A 21519-nucleotide genomic window follows, 5' to 3' on the forward strand; every position below is an offset into this window, starting at 1 on the left:
CAAGTAGTGGGAGTGGGTGGGTAGGGGAACAGGGGTTGGGGTGGGGTATAGGGAACTTTTGGGATAGCATTTGAAATGTAAATAAAGAAAATAATAAAAAAATTTCATATCAATAAATATACCCAGAACTGAATACCTTTTAAAAAAAAATCGCACCAGGGCTGGAGAGATGGCTCAGCAGTTAACAGCATTCGCTGCTTTTCAAAGACAGTTCCCATTAGCACGAACACACACATGTGTGTGTCTCTTTCTCACATACACATGCACACATGCACGCACATGCACACACTCACACATACCACATACACATACCACAGAAATGAAAACAAAAGTAAATCCTAAAACAATTCGTACTGTTTTAATTTTATATAAATTTTTATATTTTATACTAACTTTAATTTTTCTTTTGGGATATAATTATGAAACCACTGGTCCTTCATATCTTCTTTCAATTTCCCTCAAAAAACATGAATACTGTGTGCTCACACAGTCCCAACATAACCCACAAAGACCCTTAAGTCGGGTCCTTTGGTCCTCAGCTACTGCCTCTAACAAGTTTTTAAATAAAATCCTGACTTTCTGGTAACAAGAGGCTATTCCAGACTCATTCTGTCTCTCTGAACACAAGGCTCATCTGTCTCTGAGGGGTCCTGGTTTCTTTTACTTCAAACAGTGGGCCTGGGAGGATGTAGATGAAAGGAGACCCAGGGGAATCCTGCCAAGGCTGCAGAGCCATCTGCTTTGGAAAATGACTTCTCCGATAAATCATGGTTTCCACTGTGTTTGATGCTACATGGGGCTGAGGGTGTGACTGAGTTGGCAGAGTGCTTGCCTAGCATGCAGGAAGCCCTGGGCTCCCCAGCACTGCACAAACCCAGCTATGACAGTGAGCATCAGTGAGCACTTAAGAGGTGGAAGCAGGAGGAGCGGAAGTTCAACGCTAGCTACATAGTGAGTTTGAGCCCCACACCAGGCTGTATCAAAACAAAACCAGAAAGATGCTACATCACAAAACCCCACTTTTCATACAGTGGGTGGCGTCTCCTGGCACAAGCACTTTGTTCCATACACCAACAGCCAGGTCAACAAACAGGTGAAGAAGCCAATTAGAAGAGTGGCTGCCCAAGCCTGCTGCCTCATTTCAGTGTGGGAAGACAGGTATAAACCCTTGACATCTGAAGATGGGTGAAGTGACTACTTTAAAACTTTTTAGACAAGCTTTCTTTGGATGTTTCTTCTTGTTGCAAAACCATCTCCTCATATTAATACAGGCCTATATCATTTGGCATCTGATCAAGTATCATCAATAGCATAGGTGGGTCATGTTGCAGGGCCTCCTTGCCTGACTTCAGGGACTGGCTCGGAGGCACTTGACTAAAATGACACCATTGGTCAAAACACTGGTCTCAAAATGTGCTAGGCAGAAGAGTCCTCCAGGAGCCTGTTCACAGGCTGGTATGGAGACAGACAGCTCAAGTTAAAGACTTCACATAGCTCATCTAAGAGCAATGCTTTGAGGAAGGCATTCCCAGGCTAGTCTTCAAGAAATGTTTCACAGGGTAACAAATCAGTATTGGCCAATCCTGAACCAAGTGCTGCTTGTGTCTTGCATAGCTCCCTTGAAACAGTCACCATCACCAACATAAAGTTCTCAGGACAGGAACCCAGCCACTGTTGAATGAGATGGGCAGAGCTGATGGAGAGTGGGATGAGCTGCCAAGGTATCCTTGTAAACCTGTTAAGAAATCAAAAGTTCAGGCTGGAGATGTGGCTCATATGAAGATATGGATAAGAGCACTGTCTATGCATACATGAGGACCTGAGTTCAAATCCCCAGTACTTACATAAAAAGTCAAGACCACTCATGTATGCCTATATATCACTGGGGAGCAGACACAGGCAGACCCAAGGTGCTTGCTAGCTAGCCATCCTAGCTGAAATGGTGAACTCACGGAATAAAGGCAGAGAACAATGGAGAAAGGCTACCAGTGTAATCCTGTGGTCTCATACACACTGGTATAAACACACACAGACACATGCATTTGCACATACATGTACACTCATACACCACACATATGCACCGCCTCACACAACACCCAACAACAATGACAAGGAGATTTTATGCATAATGAGGGACATGTTTCCACAGAGGAGAGAGAGGGAGAGAGAGAGAGAGAGAGAGAGAGAGAGAGAGAGAGAGAGGTTATCTTTGGAGAGGCATTCCCAGCATTTGGTACACATGCTTTGCATTTTTATTCTCTTCTGCCTTACAGCACTTTCATCATGCCTAATGATTTCCATCTTTGGCCACTGCAATACCCGTGAGGTCTTCTTATCTAATATCAAGAGTACATATTTTCCTCTTCTGCTCTCTTTGTTGTGCACACATGGTGACTTTGATAAGATATAACGGTTGTCTGTTAGGAAGAGCCACCATGGGATTGCTCCAAATGCTCTTTGATGCTTGCTTCTAACGGTCTGGGCTTGGCATCTGGGAGTTGCACAGGCCAGCAGCACAGAGGGATTGGAAGAGCAGGATGCAGAGCTGCTGCCCTGGTTTTGTCAACTTGACACAAGCTAGATTCATCTGAGAAGGGAGAGTCTCGTTAAGAAAGATGTTCCCATCGGATTGGCGCATATGTAAGTCTATGAGTGCATTTCCCGGGAGAATCTCGTTAAGAAAGATGTTCCCATTGGATTGGCCCATATGTAAGTCTATGAGTACATTTCCTGGTTAATGACCAGTGTAGTAGAGACATCCCACTATATGTGTGTTGGGTGGGGGAGCAGCTCACTGTGGGTGGTGGCATCCCTGGGCAAGGGGTCCTCGGGTGTATAAGAAAGCAGCCTGATCAAGCTATGAGGAGTAAGCCAGTAAGCAGTGCTCCTCCATGCCTCTGCTTCAGGGTCCTGCCCTGAGTTCCTCAGATGAAGGGCTGTGCTAAAACTGTAAAGGGAATAAGCCTTTTCCTCCCCAAGTTGTCATGATGGTTTACTACAGCAACAGAAACTAAGTAAGACCGATGCTAAGAATGGGAACTGTCTGTGAAAAGGGTTTATCTACAAAGACCGAGGAAAATCTTTAGCAGTCAACTGATATTTTACTAACTGCCAGAGACAGAACAACAAAGGAGGGAGACACCCCCAAGGAAACTTAGGCCACAAGAATAGGTAACTAGAAAAACACCACACGACACAACTTAAATCTCCAAAGAAAGTAGGACTTTCCACTTCACCCTGTGTATTCCATGTTGGCAGTGGTCACTGCTCATGGGAACCACACAGCCACAGTGTCACATCTGCCGTGTGTTAAAGACTCAGTAGATTTCTGCTGAGTGAACTTTTGTCAAAGCTTTTGTATCTGCTGTGATTATCCCCAACTCACAAAAATGGCTAGAGGATGGCTCAGTGGTGAAGAGGGCTTGCTGCTCTTCCAGAGTAACCAAGCATGGCTCCCAGAAGCCATGTCTCCAGCTCTAGGCGACCTCTTCTGGCCTCTGTGGACACTGTACTCAGGTCATATACACACATGCAGACACACATAAATACAAATAAAAATATACTTGTAAAAGGAGGCTTGTTGGAAGAGTACTGATGAGTGAATCAACATTAAAAGGTAAATGAACTAAAATCGTGAGCGGAGTCCAGTGTACACATGGGACAGAAAGAACACTCCAGGGAGAATCTGTGATCCAGTGGTTTTACCCATGCACAAGGACCATCATGTGACCTGAAAGCACAACTGTAGGTTAGGAATTCTATGTAAAGTCTGGGCTTCAGGGAGGGCAGGAGCAAGGGCTCAGCAGTTAAGCATATGAGCTGCTCTTCCAGAGGACCCAGGATTGGTTCTCAGCAACCACGCAGCAGCTCACAACCATCCACAACTCCAGTTCCAGGGGATCTGTTGTCATCCTCCGACCTCCACAGGCTCCAGGCATGCAGATGATGCACAGACATACGTGCAGGCAAAATTCTCGCGCATGTTAAAAGATAAATCTTTTTAAATTGGGTTTTATTTAATTGGTGGCTTTTTTACCTCTAGCTCTTCACTTCTTATGTACTATGGGCTTATGTACTAAGTGCTACATTATTTTTAGACAAAGGTCAACTTTGGTAAATAAGTTTACTGTTTCCAGAACAAACAAATCACACCATACGAAACTCTGTTACTCAAGGCAGAGACTGAAGCGGCTGAAGCATTGATATTTCATTCCACAGAAGAAAACAGACCCAAGCCATATCATTATCTACAAGGTATAAGCTAGCCATAAACAGGATGATGAATGTTTTTCTGGATGGAAAGTTGGAATTCCTCTATCAGTTGTTGTCATTCGGTGTTGCAAAACATCCCTGGCACTTGAAGTGGAGCCCAGACACTCTGACGTGTACCTACGGGCAGATGTTTGCGGTTGTATGGAGGGCAGGCTGTGTGGAGTTCAGATCGGAACTTGGCAATCTGCGTGGCACGTCGGAGGGGAACAGAGTCAGTGACCATCTTCTCCAGAGAAACTCTGGGCTGAAGAACATTCTTTTTGTCTCTAGTTGATGCCAAGTTTGTGATGTAAACTGAAAATGAGGTTGTTTAGGTCCTTGTGATTGGCTGAATGACAGCTATATTTCCAGGCAAGAAAGCTGATGTTAATAAATGGGTTCTATTCCCACTCTGTTTTACAGGGGAAAAAATGCCACTGGCTTGTTTTTTTGTTTGTTTGTTTGTTTTTTTACTTTGCTTAAGTGTGTGTGTGTGTGTGTGTGTGTGTGTGTGTGTGTAATGGGTTCTACTCCCACTCTATTTTACAGAAAAAAAACCACTGGTTTGTATTTTCTTTGGGTGTGTGTGTGTGTGTGTGTGTGTGTGTGTACAAATGCATGCACATATGGAAACCAGAGGTCAGTAGTGTCTTCCTCAATTGCTCCCATCCTACTTTTTGAGACACAGTCTTTCACTGAGCCTGTAACTCACTGATTAGAAGAGACTGGATGGGAGTCGGAGGAAGCCTCCTGTCTATCCGTCACCACCACCTCCAGTCTCTCCATGGGTGCTGGACTAGGGATTTGAACTCAGGCCTTCAAGCTTGTGCCGCAAGCACTTTATCAGATGAGCCATCCACCTAGCTCCCTGGCTGCTATCTTCTCTGTGTTGATCCTATGACAAAACAATTGACCAAAAGGAAGTTACTACGTGCCTGACTTTTTACCAGGCTAGATGAAGAAATGAACCACACCTTGGGAGATGCGGGGATGGCAAGGTTTGTTTTATCTGGAGACAGGAGATATTCTATGGCTTTGACTGAGCAAAAAGAATGTCCTAAGTGGAATGTCTTTCTCTTGTTACCCACCAACACCACACAACACACACACACACACACACACACACCAAAGCTTGGGGTTCTATGTGGTAGAGTCAGCAGATAGATTGTAAGAGCCAGAGGTGGTGGATGACTCCAGGGAAAAAAGAGTCTGCTGACACATGTATGAACTCACAGAGACTGTGCCAGGATGCATGGCGTCTTCACAGGTTCAAGCCAGATGGGTCCCGGTGTTGAGAAGGGAAAGAAGATCTGAACTCTAACTAAGAGGCTATTTGCAGTTCAGTTTCTCCAGTGGGGTGTCACTAGGTATGTCAGCCCACTCCAAGGCAGGCCCATGCCCAGGAGTAGTTGGGGAACACAAAACAAACCCCATGTTGTTTATGGAGGGTGGCGGGAGTGGAGGGTGATGATGCATTTTGTTTTGGGACTTTTGCCTTACTGGTTTTTTGTTTGTTTTAATTTTGTTTTTTGTTTTGTTTTTCTGTTTTTGTTTTGTTGGGTTTTTTTGAGGGGGAGGAGTTGAGTGGATAGGGAGGTAAGGAGGATACAGGATAAGGAGGAGGGGAAAACTTCGCTAATCTGTTCTTTGTGGACCTGGAGCACTGTCCTAAGTGACCCTGACACAGCTAATCTGGAGGAATGAGGCTTTATGTCAGAGTTGCCCCAGGCATGAAAAACAGGCCACCTGGGCTCCGGACACTGAAATTCAGAGGCTTCAATGGCAGATCAGTTAGAGCCAGTTGTGGCTCAGGAAACTGGGGGAGGCTGTCTGTCCTGTCAGGATAAAGAAGACATGGTGTTGAGGATGCCCCTGCTCAGATCTTTTGCTTGGCACCAGCACCCCCAGGTAGCCAACACTGAACGATGCAAGGACAGAAAATGAGGACTCTTATCACAGATGGGAAGGAGTTCCCCCATGTCCACCCTTACTTGATAATCTAGCTCGACAAGGAAGGACCACTGTGGCTTCCTAGACACTCAATGGACTCCAGGACTCCAATTTGTCTTGACTTCAAAATACCTAGAATAAAACTTGGTCACTAGGATTGGAAAACACAAAGGGGGTCTGAAAGTTTCCAGGATGAAATGTCAAACCTCTGACACATGAACGGTTGTTGAGACACGCTGGGCCCAAAGCTCGGCACCGTACCCAAAGGAGATGAGGTGGATGAAGAGAAACTACCCTAAGGTTTTTAAAGGACCTGTTCATTCCAGGAGAATAAACGGGATGGGCACTAGAAATTAATGTTAATCGATGAAAAGGCAGTAGAGTAGATTTATGTGGTAAATTTCCTAGGAAATTGTTCCAAAAGTAGAACCACATTGTTCATCTACTAAGTGGTGTCCAGCTACTTAGGATGAACTTGTGCGGCTAAAGAATATTCTCAGGGCTGGAGGTAGATCGCCTGCTAGCCTGTGTGAGGTCTCGTGTTTGACTGGCAGCATCACAAAAAACAAACAAACAAACAAACAAAAACAATTTGGTCATCATAAACTAAGCAGTCGAAAGAGGAACATACAACGTGCGATAGGTAGGACAGGTAAAAGCATCCATTAGGTGCTAATTTATCCTAATGAACTTCGCAATTAGGAGATCTGGGTGAACGAAATTCACCTTTTTCAAAGGTTAGTTATTGGGTTTGATAGATATATGCATATAAATGATATGTCTTTAAAAGGACCCATGGAGGCTGGCTGTGGCAATATATGCCTATAATTCCATCAGTCAGGGAGGGGACAGAAGAAGGAGGAGCATCATAAGCTTTGGGGAAGCCAGACTACAGAGTGAGGCCTCGTCTCAAAGAAAACACAACTGCACAACTCTAGTAGAAACACAACTCTAGCTTCAAGGTATTAAATAATCAATGAGCCATGTAGACAAGTAAAAGATCGATGAGCCATGTAGACATGTAAAAGGATCAAGATGACTGGGGCAGGTGCTTTAGAATTTTTGGCCTGGTTGACACTGACAGATGTTGTGGTCCTCCTTCAGAAATGGATGGATCTCCCCAGCCAAATTTCAGGTTAGATGTCAATGAGACCCCATACACCTACCAAGAGAACAGAAAGTGTAGGATCCATCTAGTGGGATCAAAAACTTGGAAATTGAACAGTATGTCTAAATAGCTTCTGGGTCAAAGAAGAAATTACTAGAAAGTGAAGGATATATTTTAAAGCATGTGGCTCTGCCAAGTTTCCTTAAAGATTGGAACAGGATGGAATATGAAGGCAAAAAAAAAAAGTTTTATAGACCAATACGTTTAATACACAGAGAGACAGATACAAAGAAGCATCAGCCAATAAAATCAAACGATGTTTGAAAGAATAACATGTAGATATTCTAAGAAGGCAAGGTTGGTTTGAAATTTGAAAAGTCAGTGAGTGTGATCCTCACCAGAAGACTAAAGAGGAACTGTGTGATCATTTCAGTAGAAGTATGTAGTGTTAATATTTAATAAATTCCATCGTGGAGTTGCTTTCTGCCCAAATGGTTTGTGTTCCCGAATGAAAGACACACACACAGCCTTTGTATTTATTATGCCTTATACAGCACAATAGCTGGGCAACTGTCTAGCCTCCGTGTTGCTAGAATCTACCTCCCGCCGATAATTTCAAGTTACTGTTTACTAATGCCTATGTTCCATCTTGGCTGCTTCCAATTGAGCAGCCTTCTGGTCTCCGTTCTCCCTTCCCCTTTACACGGCGGCTCTGCCTTTCGGTCCAGCACACTCCTCAGGCATGGCGTCTCTATTCCTTCGTCCTTTCTCCAGGTCCCAAGCCCAGAAATCCTAAAACCCGCCTGTCTCTCCTCCCCAGCTATTGGCTGCTGGTATCTTTATCTGCCAATCAGAATTAACTGGGGGCAGCTTCCCAGAATCTACCTGCATGAGAACTTGTAGCTGTACCAACCTTGGTCCTAAGACACTCCTGGCAAACCTGGAGTTCTTATGTTCGATTATGGCTAGACATGGTCAAAAGAGACTGAGATTTGTGTGGGTGATCTGCTCTTACAGGTAGAAAGGGCAAGATAACTTTGGTAGCTGGAACCTTTCTCGGCTCCAATTAACCTTGCTTGATGTTTAGATAAAGTAACTGGAGTGAGCTAGCTGGGTGCCAGTCTTTTTCAAGAAAGCTGAACCCCTCTGCTCCTTTGTAAAATGAAGGCTTGGCATCTTGGTGAGCTTCTCTCTCTACTGCAGCACCTACGACTGACATTAATCAATAGCTTCTTTAGACATTGAGTTGGCAATTCTAGCCTGTGCAATAAGACAAGAAGGAAAAATAATGAGAATTACATAGAAAAGGAAGATGTATGTAACAATGTCATTATTTGTACAAAAATAATTTTTTTTGGTTTGAAAAGTCCTAAGAAATAATATCAGATGGCTTTGGGATACAAATTCAAAATAGCAAACTTATATCATTAAGATTTTAAGATAGTTGTTTTCTATAAAGTTGTTGTGAACATGAAACTTGAAATTAGTCAATATCAAGTATTTGCCCCTGTGGGAAAAAATAAAGTTAGAATCTTTTGTGGTACTTTGTTTTGTTTTGATTTGTTTTGTTTTTTCTTCTCAGGTTCATGTTAATTTTTTTATGTGTCTGAATATTTAGCCTGTGCCCACGGGAGCCAAAAGAGGGCATTGGATCCTGAAACTGAAGTTACAGATAGTTGGGAGCCACCATGTGGTTGCTGGGAATTGAAGTCTGGACCTCTGGAAGAGCAGTCGGGGCTCCTAACCACTGAGCCATCTCTCCAGCCCTGTGGAGACATTTTAAACAGCAGAATAGTCATGAAAAAGCATAAAATGCAGTAAGCATAGCACCAAATAACAAGTGAAAAGTGCACGTGTTTATATCTTGAAAACTCAAACAAAAAGGCAGTGTGCCATGGAGACTTCTGCTGGGAACATGGGTATCAGGTGGCTCATGCTTTTAAACCACTTTGTGCCTTTCCACTAACATTTGGGGAAACTATGAGTATTGACTTGAAGATTATGAATAAATTTTATCTAGGAGACAAATTTCCAAATATAGACGTTGAGAATTCTAAGAATCAACTATATATAAAACAACTATGTCTTTGGCTATGAGAATATAATAAAATTTTGTTTTTGTTTTTTGTTTGTTTGTTTGTTTGTTTTGTTTTTTCGAGACAGGGTTTCTATGTATAGCCCTGACTGTCCTGGAACTCACTTTGTAGACCAGGCTGCCCTCAAACTCAGAAATCCGCCTGCCTCTGCCTCCCAAGTGCTGGGATTAAAGGCGTGCGCCACCATGCCCGGCTAATAAAATTTTAATAGATAAAATATACTGTTATTCAGTTAAGTTAATCAACTTGTATGTGTATGTGTGTGTATGTGTATGTTCATGTGCAAATACATGTGGATGTGCATGGATTTTTGTATACATTTGTGTAGGGGCCAGAGGTCAATGTAAGGAATCTCAATTGCTCTTCACATAATATTTTTTAGATAGAGTCTCTCTTTGAACCTAGAAATCATCAATTCTTCTAGACTGTGCAACCAACAAGTCCCAAGGACCTTCCTGTTTCTGCCTTCCCAGGCCTGGGACCATAGGCACCTGGAGCCATACCTGGCTCTTACATGTGTGCTGAGGGTCAAACTGGGATCTTTGTGCTTGCATAGCAAACACTTTACAGTTGAGCCATCTCTCCAGCATAGATAGTCAGCTCTTAGAGATAGTTTCTGTAGCTCCTGCTTTTGTACACTTTTGCCCATGGTCTGTTGGTTTCGTTGCTTTGCTTCTGAAGGTAGCTTTTGGAGCTATGATGCTTCATGTAAGCTGTTTACATCATGGCAGCCATGAAGCAAACGAAGAAGGAAGATTAGGTCCCACTGACTCCTCCCAGGACAAACACTCCAACACCTTCAGTTTCACTCCTACACTCAATTTCAGTTTCCTCATCTGTGAAATGTTCCACCCCTACACAATCATAAACAGATCAACTAAGCCTTTAGCACATGGACCTTTGGGAGACAATGAAAGATTCTAACCACAGCAATGCTAAGAAATAAATTTGCCTCAGAATAAAATTCAGTCTTAAAACTTAGGACTGGAAAGTATTTAAATGCAGAAAAAATATATCACATAGCAAGATAATAGTTATGGTTTGAGAGCCTCTCCAGTTCACTGTAGACTGGATAGAGTCCCAAGTCTTTTAAAAAATTTATTGGCAAGAAGTTTCTACAATTATATAGAAATGCAAGAGACAGATTAGCTAAAGCAACTTTTTAAAGATTAAAATTGAAGTTCAAAGTACTATAATACTTGTTTTCAAGACTTATTTAGAGATGCAGTAATCAAAATAATGCAGAATTTGTATAAAAAGTGAAAAAGGACACAATAGTAATGAAAAAGAAATCTATATGCGCATATCCACGTCAATGGCTTGCTTTTCTTTTTCTTTTTAAAAGGTAAGACAGTTGAGTGTGGGGAAGGAAACCCTTTGGAACAGTCTGTTTTGGAACAAGTGGGCTTCCACGTGGGAGACGAAATGAAACTTGACATGGGTCTTACACCATTGACAAGATGAGCATGGTAGGCACACACTTGTATCCCAACACTTGGGAGGCTGAGACAGGAGGATCACCAGTTTGAGGCCAGCTTGAGCAACAGCCTTGAGTTTTGAATTCAGCCTGGATTACTTAATCTCAAAACAAAAGGGCCACAGTCCCAAGAGTAACCAGCACAACTATCCAGCCCAACTGTACAGGAAGGAGAGCCAACCTTCCTAACTCTGTGACCCTTAATACAGTTCAACATGTTGTGGTAACCCTCAACCATAAGATTATTTCATTGCTACTTCACAACTGTAATTTCACTACTGTTATTGAATGGAAATGCATGTTTGGAGATGGAGGCTTGCCAAGGGGGTTGTGACCCACAGATTGAGAACCACTGAAAGGGTGGCACACCCTGCAAATGTGAGGTGGGAAGAACATTCGTAGAGAGATCATAAAAATCACACAGCATAGAAATGCATACACTGTTGCTCTATCTAGAATCCACAGAGGACTCATGTAAATCAATACCAAAGACAGTGCAAGGATTTCTAGAAAAAAAAGAGGGTCACAGTCCTGAACATTTTACAAAATATTTAAAGATGATCACAAAGTGCACAGAAATGTGTCCAACAGAACCCCACATCACATCCACACACAGCAAAAGTACAATTAAAGCAGCAATGAATGAACTGCTTCAAACAGTCACACGAGCACAGCCCACATCGTTTTAAAGCTCACAGCAATTGAGGGCAGAAGCAGATAGCTCTTGGAGCCCTTACCCATTGCTTTTGCTAGAGGCTGGGTAGAATTGTCTGTCCACAGTGAAAAAATGCACGGCCATTCCTACTAAAGTTAAACTTGCAACTATTTTGTGAGGAGAGGTTGTGCTGCAGAAAAGGATCCCTGCAAAAAATGTCTGGATACAGCCCAGCAGAACGGACAATCAAATTGCGGTATGATTGCACTAAAACAAATAAATGGGCTAGCAATACATAGCACAATCCAGTTGATTCTCAAAGCACTGCCTTGGGGGAGAAACCTGTATTCCTGTGTGGTTCTGCTCCCACGGTTTTACAGTTGTAGTGGCTTACACAGGAGCTCAGGCTTTGTCGAGAAAGAACTGAAGGAAGCAAGTTGTTAACTATGTTTCCAAAATACATCAAGTTGTGTACTTGTTACACTCTGCTGTGTGCTAGTTGGCTTTCTAAGACTGTGATAAACACTATGACCAAAGATAAATTGGGGTGTGTGTGTGTATGTGTGTGTGTGTGTGTGTGTGTGTGTGTGTGTGTGTGTGTGTGGTGTTTGGCTTACACATTCTGATCAGCCAATCGCTAAGGATAGTCTGGGCAGGAATAAACTCAAGCAAGAGCCATTGCAGAATGCTGTGTACTGGCTTGCATCTCATGGCTTGCTCAACCAGCCTTCTTGTATCACTCAGGACCATCTGGCCAGGGTGGCAACAACTACAGGGGGCCAGGCCCTCACACATCAATCATCAATCAAGAAAATGCTTTACAGACATGCCCACAGGCTAACTCAAGGAAATGATTTCTCAACTGACATTCCCTCTTGCCCAGGAGACTCTAGCTCACTTCACATTAACAAAAATCTAACCAGTACAGTTGTATGTAAACATCATCTTAAAACAAGTTCCTTGAGTATTCTTTCCTCTGTACAAAAGTCACCAACTTAGTATACAATGTACACACACACTGGCACACACAAAACTGACACAACCTGGCACACACACATGAATACAAACATACATAAATACACACACAACCTGACATAACATATGAACATATATACATACAACCTGGCATACACAAACAAACACACACTCTGGCACACATACATGAACACACCTAACCTGGCACACACACGAGTACACACACCTAACCTGGTATACACACCCAAACACACACACACACACACAATCTGGCACACACACATGAACACATCACACACACAACATGGCATACACATCTGAACACATAACATGCTGTCAGTGATGGTGTGGGACAACTGGAGATTGTCTGCTTGTGGAAAACTCTGGTAGACATCTCTTTCTAAAACAATGTGACAATAGTGAATATGACTGCATGAGCTGCAGGTCAGCAGGTCCTGTGCATGCTGTACATCATATGTTTTTTAAAATATTCTTAAAACACAATATATTATGTGTGTTCACATGTGTATGCCAAGTTGTGTGTATATGTGTTCATGTGTGTATGCCAGGGTGTGTTTGTGTGTTGGTTTGTATATGCCAGGTTGTATATATGTGTGCTCATGTGTGGATGTCTGGTTGTGTGTATGTATGTTCATGCGTAGATGTCCGGTATGTTTGACAGGAAACTCTTAACGTCCACTCACAGTACCCAGCCTATAGAGGAGTCACAAACAATATCAAACAGGCAACAACTTCTGTCATCAACAAGGATGATCCACAGGAAAATTGACAAGAAAATACAGGGAGAAAACTGCATGTGATTTATACAAATTTGGAAAATATGAAACTCAATTAAATAAACTCCCTATGCATTTATGCATAACAGGAATACTAGGGAAACAGGAATGGATAATCAGCATGAAATCCAATATAGTGGTTACCTTCAGGGAGGGAAGGAGGGGTTCAGGGGCTCCTTCTCTATTTGTAATGTGTTATTTTAAGAACCTGAGGCAAATGTGGAAAATATTAAGATCTGTTATGCTTGGTGGTGAGCCGGGTATTTATTTGAGATACTATTCAGTGCGCATTTCTGCATGGTGAAATATTTCAAGATAAACACCAAGAAGGAGTCAGTTCTCTTATTGCTGAAGTTTAGAGGAACCATAATAAGGAATTCCATTTCATTGTCTCGTAAAGAAATGAATCTGCTCCCCAAGGAGTGGACTTACTCTCTGGGACTCATTTACTCTCTAGAGCTTTCAATACACTTTGGAAAGGATTCAAGGTAGTTTGCAAGAAAGGGCACATACCAAGAACCAGGAAGACATAAATATAAGCAGAAGGTCGGGATCAAAGATAACAAATATTCCATCAATACTGCTTGACCACAGTGGTTGTGATCAAGTTTCCAACTTGGCTCAGAATTTCTTGGCAACAGTACCCACCCCTCCATCTCGAGCTGACCCAGAAAAGCAGGCTAGGAAAACTAACCTTTGTTCTTTAAGGTTTAAAATTAATATTTTCCTGAGCAGCCTTCCCTCTGTTTCATCTTGTATTTGTTTTGCTGACTGGCCAGGCCCCTCTCTCTCCTAACCGTCCTGATGTTTCCTCTTCTTCCCCAACTCGAACCCCAGAGTATGAACAGCCTGAGAGATGGGAGAATTCAAGCCTGGGTTTACTCACAGAAGAGACCACTGGAGCCTGTTTAGGTCTGACGGGTAAGTGTGGGGTAACAGTAAGGAAAGGGGAGGTGTGGGGATGGCTTAGTCTGTGAGGTGCTTCCCATGTGAGCATGAGGGCCTGAGCTCAGTCTTTAGCATCCAGGTGAAACAGCCAGGGGTGAAGGAACTGTAATACCATCGCTGGGAGGTGGAGACGGGAGAACCCCTGTGGCTCATTGGTCAGCCACTCCAGCCAAATCCAGTGAGAGACCATGTCTCAAAAGATAAGGGAGGGAGTGATGTCAACCTCTGACCTCCACACTCATGTGCACTAACACACACACACACACACACACACACACACACACACACACACACGGACACACACGGACACACACACGGGCACACACAGGGATACACAAACACACACACACACGGGCACAATCCCCCTCACATAAAATATAAGAGGATATGAATTATTATCAACTCTAAATCAGCTTAATTATAATCAAAGAAATCATAAAACACTAACAGATGTGACTACATTAAGAACTATAAGAAGCTGGGCAGTGGTGGCGCACACCTTTAATCTCAGCACTTGGGAGGCAGAGGCAGGCAGATTTCTGAGTTTGAGGCCAGCCTGTCTACAGAGTGAGTTCCAGGACAGCCAGGGGAACACAGAGAAACCCTGTCTCAAAAAATAAAATAAAATAAAATAATAAAAAAAGAATGGTAAACTAATTTTCTGAAATATAAAGTAGTATGACACCTGCTGCTAAATTCTGTTGGCTCAAAATTGTATAACTTAGTTCAATCCAAGCTTCCCCTTCACCTCTCACCTCCTATAGCCACACCCACTAAGTGTGTGTGCTTGGCTGTCTAGCCATTATCTGCTCCTCCCCAAGTGCCACTGCCCTCTGTGGTTGGCTGGCAAGTGTTCCCACTCATCCAAGCCAATCCCCCACTATTACCATTCGCTCCTGTATCCCCTACCCCATACTCCATCAGTCAGTGCACTTATTACCTCTGCCAATAAAATAAAACCAGAGTGCAACCACTCCTGACACCCCTGCCACTGCCATCTGGATCCCATCACGATCTCTACCTAGATGGGTATAGTACCCACTCAACATGACCTGCTTGGTTTCTTTCTTGTACTTGACACGTCATGCTGACTAGCCACACATTATCGGTAACATGGCCAGTATTCTTATACTTTTCATACGTCCTCACTGCATAACAGTGTGCATGAGCTCATACATATTTCATGTTAGAATTTATACTTTGTGCCCTTCAGTGTCTTAAACATATTGGAGAAATGCTGTTTTAAGTTCCCAACAAAACATAAAAGCAGATCAAAAACACTGCTGGAAACAAGCTTATTTTTGAGGTTGGTGAGATGGCTTGACCACCAACCCTGACGACCTGAGTTCAATTCCTGGGGCCTAAATGACAGAAGGAGATAACAGACTAACATCAGTTATCTGACATCCAAATGTACACTTTAGTGTGCGTGCGCGCGTGCTTAGCTGAAATGTGATTAGCTGATCTGCCAAGTCTTTCTGCCCAATTGTTCAATACTCAGATAGGTGTAACTAGAATACATATATTAGATTGTTAGTTTAAATAAGAGGACACCTGTAATGAGCCCTGAGCAGTCTAAGACACTGCTCAATGAATCTTGGTTGTCGTGATCACTATCATTCAGCAAGGAGAATACGCATCTCAGAGTAGTGGCTGGCTTGATCAAGAACTTGGCAGGGTTGTGTTGCTCCATACCAGCTCTATCCTTGGCTCAGTAGTAGTTAACTAACTTTAGATCCAATATCACATTCTAAGTGTGTGGGTCTGACTGCTGAAGCTGAACATGGATGGGCACACATAGTGGTCTGTAGTGTAGGAATGATCTCCATAGACTCCTATGTGTAAATGCTTGGCCCAAAGGGAATGGCACTGCTAAGAGGTGTGGCCTTGTTGGAGGAAGTGACACTACAGGGGTGGGCTTTGAGATCTCCTATGCTCAAGCTACACCCAGTATGGCACATAGTCTCCTGCTACCTTCAGATCAAGATGTAGAACTCTCAGTTTCTTCTCCAGAACCATGTCTGCCTGCATGCCACCATGTTTCCCACCATGACAATAATGGACTAAACGTCTTTTATTTTTATTTATTTTTAGATTTTTATAATTATTTTTATTTTTTAACAATTTTTATTAGATATTTTCTTCATTTACATTTCAAATGCTATCCCGAAAGTCCCCTATACCCTCACCTCCACCCTGCTCCCCAACCCACCCACTCTTGCTTTTTGGCCCTGGTGTTTCCCTGTATGGGGCATATAAAGTTTGCAAAACCAAGGGGCTTCTCTTCCCAATGATGGCCAATGCTGGAGTCACACGTCTCCATCCAGGTCAGGAGTAGAACCCATTCTCTTGACCAGAAGGGTATGACTTTCCTTTAATGGGTCTGTAACACAATGAAGAAAATAAGGTTCAGTTGGGTCCCAAGAGAGTCAGGCAGAAACTCAGATGCTGAAATGCTAACCCAGCATAGTGATGTAAACATCTATGTTCAGAAACACCATATTAACCTATGAAGCTGGAACACCTGGGTCTGAGAAGCTGACAGAGACGTAGATCTTTCTCAGTTCTGCAATAGCAGCACTCAGCTTTCTCCTGGGCCTCTCTGCCTGGCTTTGTTGTCTTACATCTCCTCTTCTTGTTCTCCCACATCCGGTGTTCTTACTGACACAGTAGCTTGTAGGCAGAGTCTGAGCACATTAGACAGAGTTCACTTACTTAGCTGTAAGATTGGCTTCCCGAGGTTGCATCATTCACTCTGATCAGAATGGACCAGCCAAAACCTCTCATTATCTTATTTCCCTGTTTGATTTTCAAATTGAACTTAAAAACTAGAGTCATCCATCCTTAATCTTTCTTTTTTGTTGTTGTTGGTTTTTGTTTTTGTTTTGTTTTGTTTTTTCGAGACAGGGTTTCTCTGTGTAACCCTGGCTGTCCTGGAACTCACTTTGTAGACCAGGCTGGCCTCGAACTCAGAAATCTGCCTGCCTCTGCCTCCCGAGTGCTCCATCCTTAATATTTCTGAAGGATGAGTGCACATGTGTGCCTATTAAACAAGACCCACAACAGTCAATGACAGGGGAAACACCTTTCAAAGAAGCACATTATAGACATGCCTGCACCCGACATTCTCTCCGGAGTCTTTAGGACCAAGCTCCCCTTCCTGTGCTCAAGTGCCTTCACATTCTCAGCCCGCACTGACTCCCAGTGGCACACTAGGTACCTGCAGACTCTCTTCCCAGGGACACAGGAGAACGACAGGGATCCCACCAACAAGAGAAGAACACAACCACACAACACACAGGACTTTTTTTTAACTAATGTATTTATTCTTCACTCATAAAAAAGAACATATGCTTGGCTTTGAAATCATGACATAAAATAAAAAGGCAAAAAAAGAGGAAAGTCTCAGGTGGAGGTTGGTGGAGGCACCTCATGCTAGCCCATCGGCACACAGCGAGCTTGGGACTGGGGCAGGCACACCAGTCAGAGCGGGAGCTGAAGAAGCATTTCTGACCCAGCAGCCAGGCCTCCTCCAATCGCTGCTTGGTTTCCCAAGGTTGTATGGTCAGCATGCACGGGAAAGAGTCCCCCTCTCTCCTGCCTCCCTCCTTTCTCCACAGTGCAGGGGGCGAGGCTTTGATGTCACTCTTTCTAGACTGTGCGGTAGTGGTGGTGTCTCATCATGTCTAACCTGCATCTTGCCAAACTTTGAAAAAGCTCTAATTGCCCAGGTCTGAAGTAGGAGCCATCCCTATTTCTGGTCAGTGATTTGCTGCAGGCAGAGTTTCATGTAGGAATCCTTGCTGCGGATCTCTATGACAGCGTCCCTCACAAGCTCGATGAACATCTGTGGCCACAGCTTCTGCAGAGCCTCGTTTTTCATGTTGATGGCTGTGGCTTCCTTCACCAGGTCTTCTACATACAACCTGCAGAACTTCTTCTTGTCCTTTATTTCCTGTTAAGAAAAGAAATATTTACATTAAACCATAACTAATCCAACAGCCAAAAGAACAATTAACAGAACCAGAGAGGCTTGAAAGAATCATTCTGCAGCCTCCTTCGCTCTCCTGTCCTGGTCCTTCAGGGCGGGAATCTTTTCCCAGCCCTCTGCGCTTCCCAGCCCTCTGCTTCCACTGAGCCCAGGGCTTTGCAGAGGTGAACGTGTCGGAGTGTTTGTTGATGCTGAACATTCTAATTAGTCTGGGGTTAGCTACCATCTGCACAATCCTTTATACTCATACCTTGAGTTTACTCCTTGTATAGAGAACTAGAGAACATCACACTACGGTGGAGATGATTTGGGCAAAGTTTGAGAAAAGTGGCAAAGAGGAAGAAGAAACGTCACAAGCCTTGGCCCCACACCAGGCCGTCAGGATAGAAAGAACAGCATTCTTACTTAGCTTCTGGGTCTGGCAGTCTGAAGGTGAGAAAGCTGTTTCTAAACACAGCATAGTGAGTTCAGAGCCAGGACATTCGGGTATTCAGCTCGTTTCATCAAGGGTTCTAATAAAGCTATTCTTCTGGGGTTGGGGGTGTAGCTCAGTGGTAGAGGTTTTTAGTTTAGTATGCTGGAAGACCCTGGGTCTGATTCCCACTCTCTCAACTCTAACTCTCTCTCTCTCTCTCTCTCTCTCTCTCTCTCTCTCTCTCTCTCTCTCTCTCTCTTACTCATGTTATTAGAGGGAATGAGGGAATGTTGGTGCAGTACACGTGATGATGAGAGCCGTATCCTAGGTAACTTGTGTTGATCAGGGTAGGAANAGTTTAGTATGCTGGAAGACCCTGGGTCTGATTCTTTAAGTATCAAAAAGTTCTCTCTCTCTCTCTCTCTCTCTCTCTCTCTCTCTCTCTCTCTCTCTCTCTCTCTCCTACTCATGTTATTAGAGGGAATGAGGGAATGTTGGTGCAGTACACGTGATGATGAGAGCCGTATCCTAGGTAACTTGTGTTGATCAGGGTAGGAAGGCTAGGTGCTGATAAGAAACTTGAGAAAAAGATCTATTTAAACCTCAAACTCAGCCGGGTGTGGTGGTGCACGCCTTTAATCCCAGCACTCAGGCGGCAGAGGCAGGCGGATTTCTGAGTTCGAGGTCAGCCTGGTCTACAGAGTGAGTTCCAGGACAGCCAGGGCTACACAGAGAAAACCCTGTCTCGAAAAAACCATAAAACAAAAACAAAACAAAACAAAACAAAGAAACTCAAACTCAAAACACAACATTTCTAAGATGAATCAAATTAGTGGCACTTATATCATTGTTGAATGACATGGCTAGTCAGCAATCAACCAATGTCTAGAGAGGACAGTCCCTGTAGTAGGCCCCTACCATCTTCAGGAAGCACGGGAAACAGCAGAAGAATCTGGGCAGGGCACCCAAGAGGTGGCAGTCCTCCGGGCGGCTGTCAGAAGCTCACTCTATGGCCCTGGACAATCCCTGAGCTTCCAGTTTTCTCCTGGTCTAAGGGAAGACCTAGATTCTCTAAAGTCCCTTAAATCTCTTTTAGATGAGGCAGGAGAATGGATGGCTGGGAGAGCCTCAGACAACACGACGTGTACTGAAAGGGACTGTTGAGCCTGGTCTGTGAGCTGCTCGCCTCCATTACTTTCCCCACCGCTCGCGCACAGGAGAGAGGCTGAGCCCTCTGGCTGCGCTGCTCTAAGTGATTTTCAAGATGTGGGCGCTGGGTGGAGGAGCAGGAATGCTGGGCTGTGAGTCAGGGGACAGTGATTAAGGGACTTGGGCAAGGTCTCCCAGGTAATAAGTGGTGATCAGGGCTCAGGGCCAAGTCTCCTGACAGCTAGCTTGGTGCTTGTCCCAAAGCGTCATGTGGCTTCAGATTTCTTCCTTTGCCTTTGAGCTGTCTGAGTATAGGAGCCCACATCTCCTCAGGTTACTCCTCATTGTGTTTTTATTGATTAAGCCACTTTAATCCAGACTGTTTGTTTGATTTTACTGAGGCTATTTTTATTAAAAATTACCTTGACTGTCAAACTTATAAAACAATCTTCCTGTATAGTTGGTCACTTGGAGTGTTCAAAAGTTACATCTACCTAATCAAGGCCGTAAGGTCTCCTTAAAAAGAACAACAAAAAAAATAACTTCAGAGTTTTAATTTTTATGCTTGATCTGGAGTTAATTTTTGTTGTACCATAGGGGTGGGTTTAGTATGTTTCTCTCCACAGTATCTGTGAAGTAGACTGTCCCACCAGTTTGTGATGGCTGCTGTCTGCCTAAGTCTCCCAAGTATGCACAGTGTGGCTCTGGTTCTGTTGTTTATTCCTGCCTTGCCTTGACTGCAATATTACTCTGCTTCCAGAGGTTCTTGTCGACCTGACATAGCCAGAGATATCTGGGAACAAGAAACTCAACTGAGAAGACAGGTCCATTAGCCTGGTCTGGAGGCAAGTCTATAGGTCATTTTCCTGACAAATGGTTGCAGCGGGAGGGCCCAGCTCATTGTGGGCTGTGCCACCCCTGGTTTGGGTGTCCTGAGTGGCGTAAGAAGGAAGGTACGCTGAGCAAGCCATTGGGAGCAAGCCAATAAGGAGCACACCTCCATGGCTTCTGTTCAATTCCTGCCTCCGGTTTCCTGCCTTGAGTTCCTGCCCTAACGTCCCTGGATGAAGAACTCTATCTGCAAGATGACATAAACCCTTTCCTCTCCAAGTCGCTTTTGGCCTCAGTGTTTTAGCATAGCAACAGACACCTAATGAGGACACGTGCCCTTATCACAGTTACTTGGTATCTGGTAAAGCACCGTCACTCTTGTATACTTACGGTTCTAGTGCTATCCAATAACGCTAGGACTAAATAACTGCACAAACTTCAACTAGAACTGCCTATGAAGATTTAACATTTAATGTGGGCTGGAGAGATGGCTCAGAGGTTAAGAGCACTGGCTGGCCTTCTAGAGATCCTGAGTTCAATTCCCAGCAAGCACATGATGGCTCACAACCATCACATAACGAAATATGATGCCCTCTTCTGGTATGCAGGTGTACATGCAGATACACTTTAAATAAACAAAACTTTTTTTAAAATAGCAGAAAATGCTTTTGCTATGAATATAAACTTTTTTTCCAGTTCTTCTTCAGTGACCTGCAACAAACATTCAATTTCCCCAATTAAGGGCATGCATTTGAGTGTTTGTATGTATGTTGAACCAAAAGGTCAATACCACGTGTTTTCCTCTGTTGTGTTCCACCTTATTGTGTGAGGCAAGGTCTCTTACTGAATTTGGAGCTCACTGATTCAGTAAGACTA

General features: G+C 43.7%; 1 protein-coding gene across 5 annotated transcripts in view; it reads right to left on the reverse strand.

Annotated features, from left to right (window-relative positions):
• Window positions 1–343: 343 nt before the first annotated feature.
• Window positions 344–21519, reverse strand: part of Lrrc49 (leucine rich repeat containing 49) — a 120535-nt gene continuing 99359 nt past the window's right edge. For 3 of the 5 annotated variants that reach the window (XM_021206167.1, XM_021206165.1, XM_021206166.2), the window contains one exon: window positions 17562–18212. In XM_021206167.1, the coding sequence (XP_021061826.1) occupies window positions 18009–18212 (204 nt within the window). In that variant the 3' untranslated portion in view covers window positions 17562–18008. Of the gene's footprint in view, window positions 1736–17557; window positions 18213–21519 lie in introns of those variants that run through there. The other 2 variants (XM_029543523.1, XM_021206168.2) reach the window with 2 other exon arrangements.

The sequence above is a fragment of the Mus pahari genome, chromosome 10 (genome assembly GCF_900095145.1).
Source record: "Mus pahari chromosome 10, PAHARI_EIJ_v1.1, whole genome shotgun sequence".
In the NCBI taxonomy this organism is placed as follows: Eukaryota; Metazoa; Chordata; class Mammalia; order Rodentia; family Muridae; genus Mus; species Mus pahari.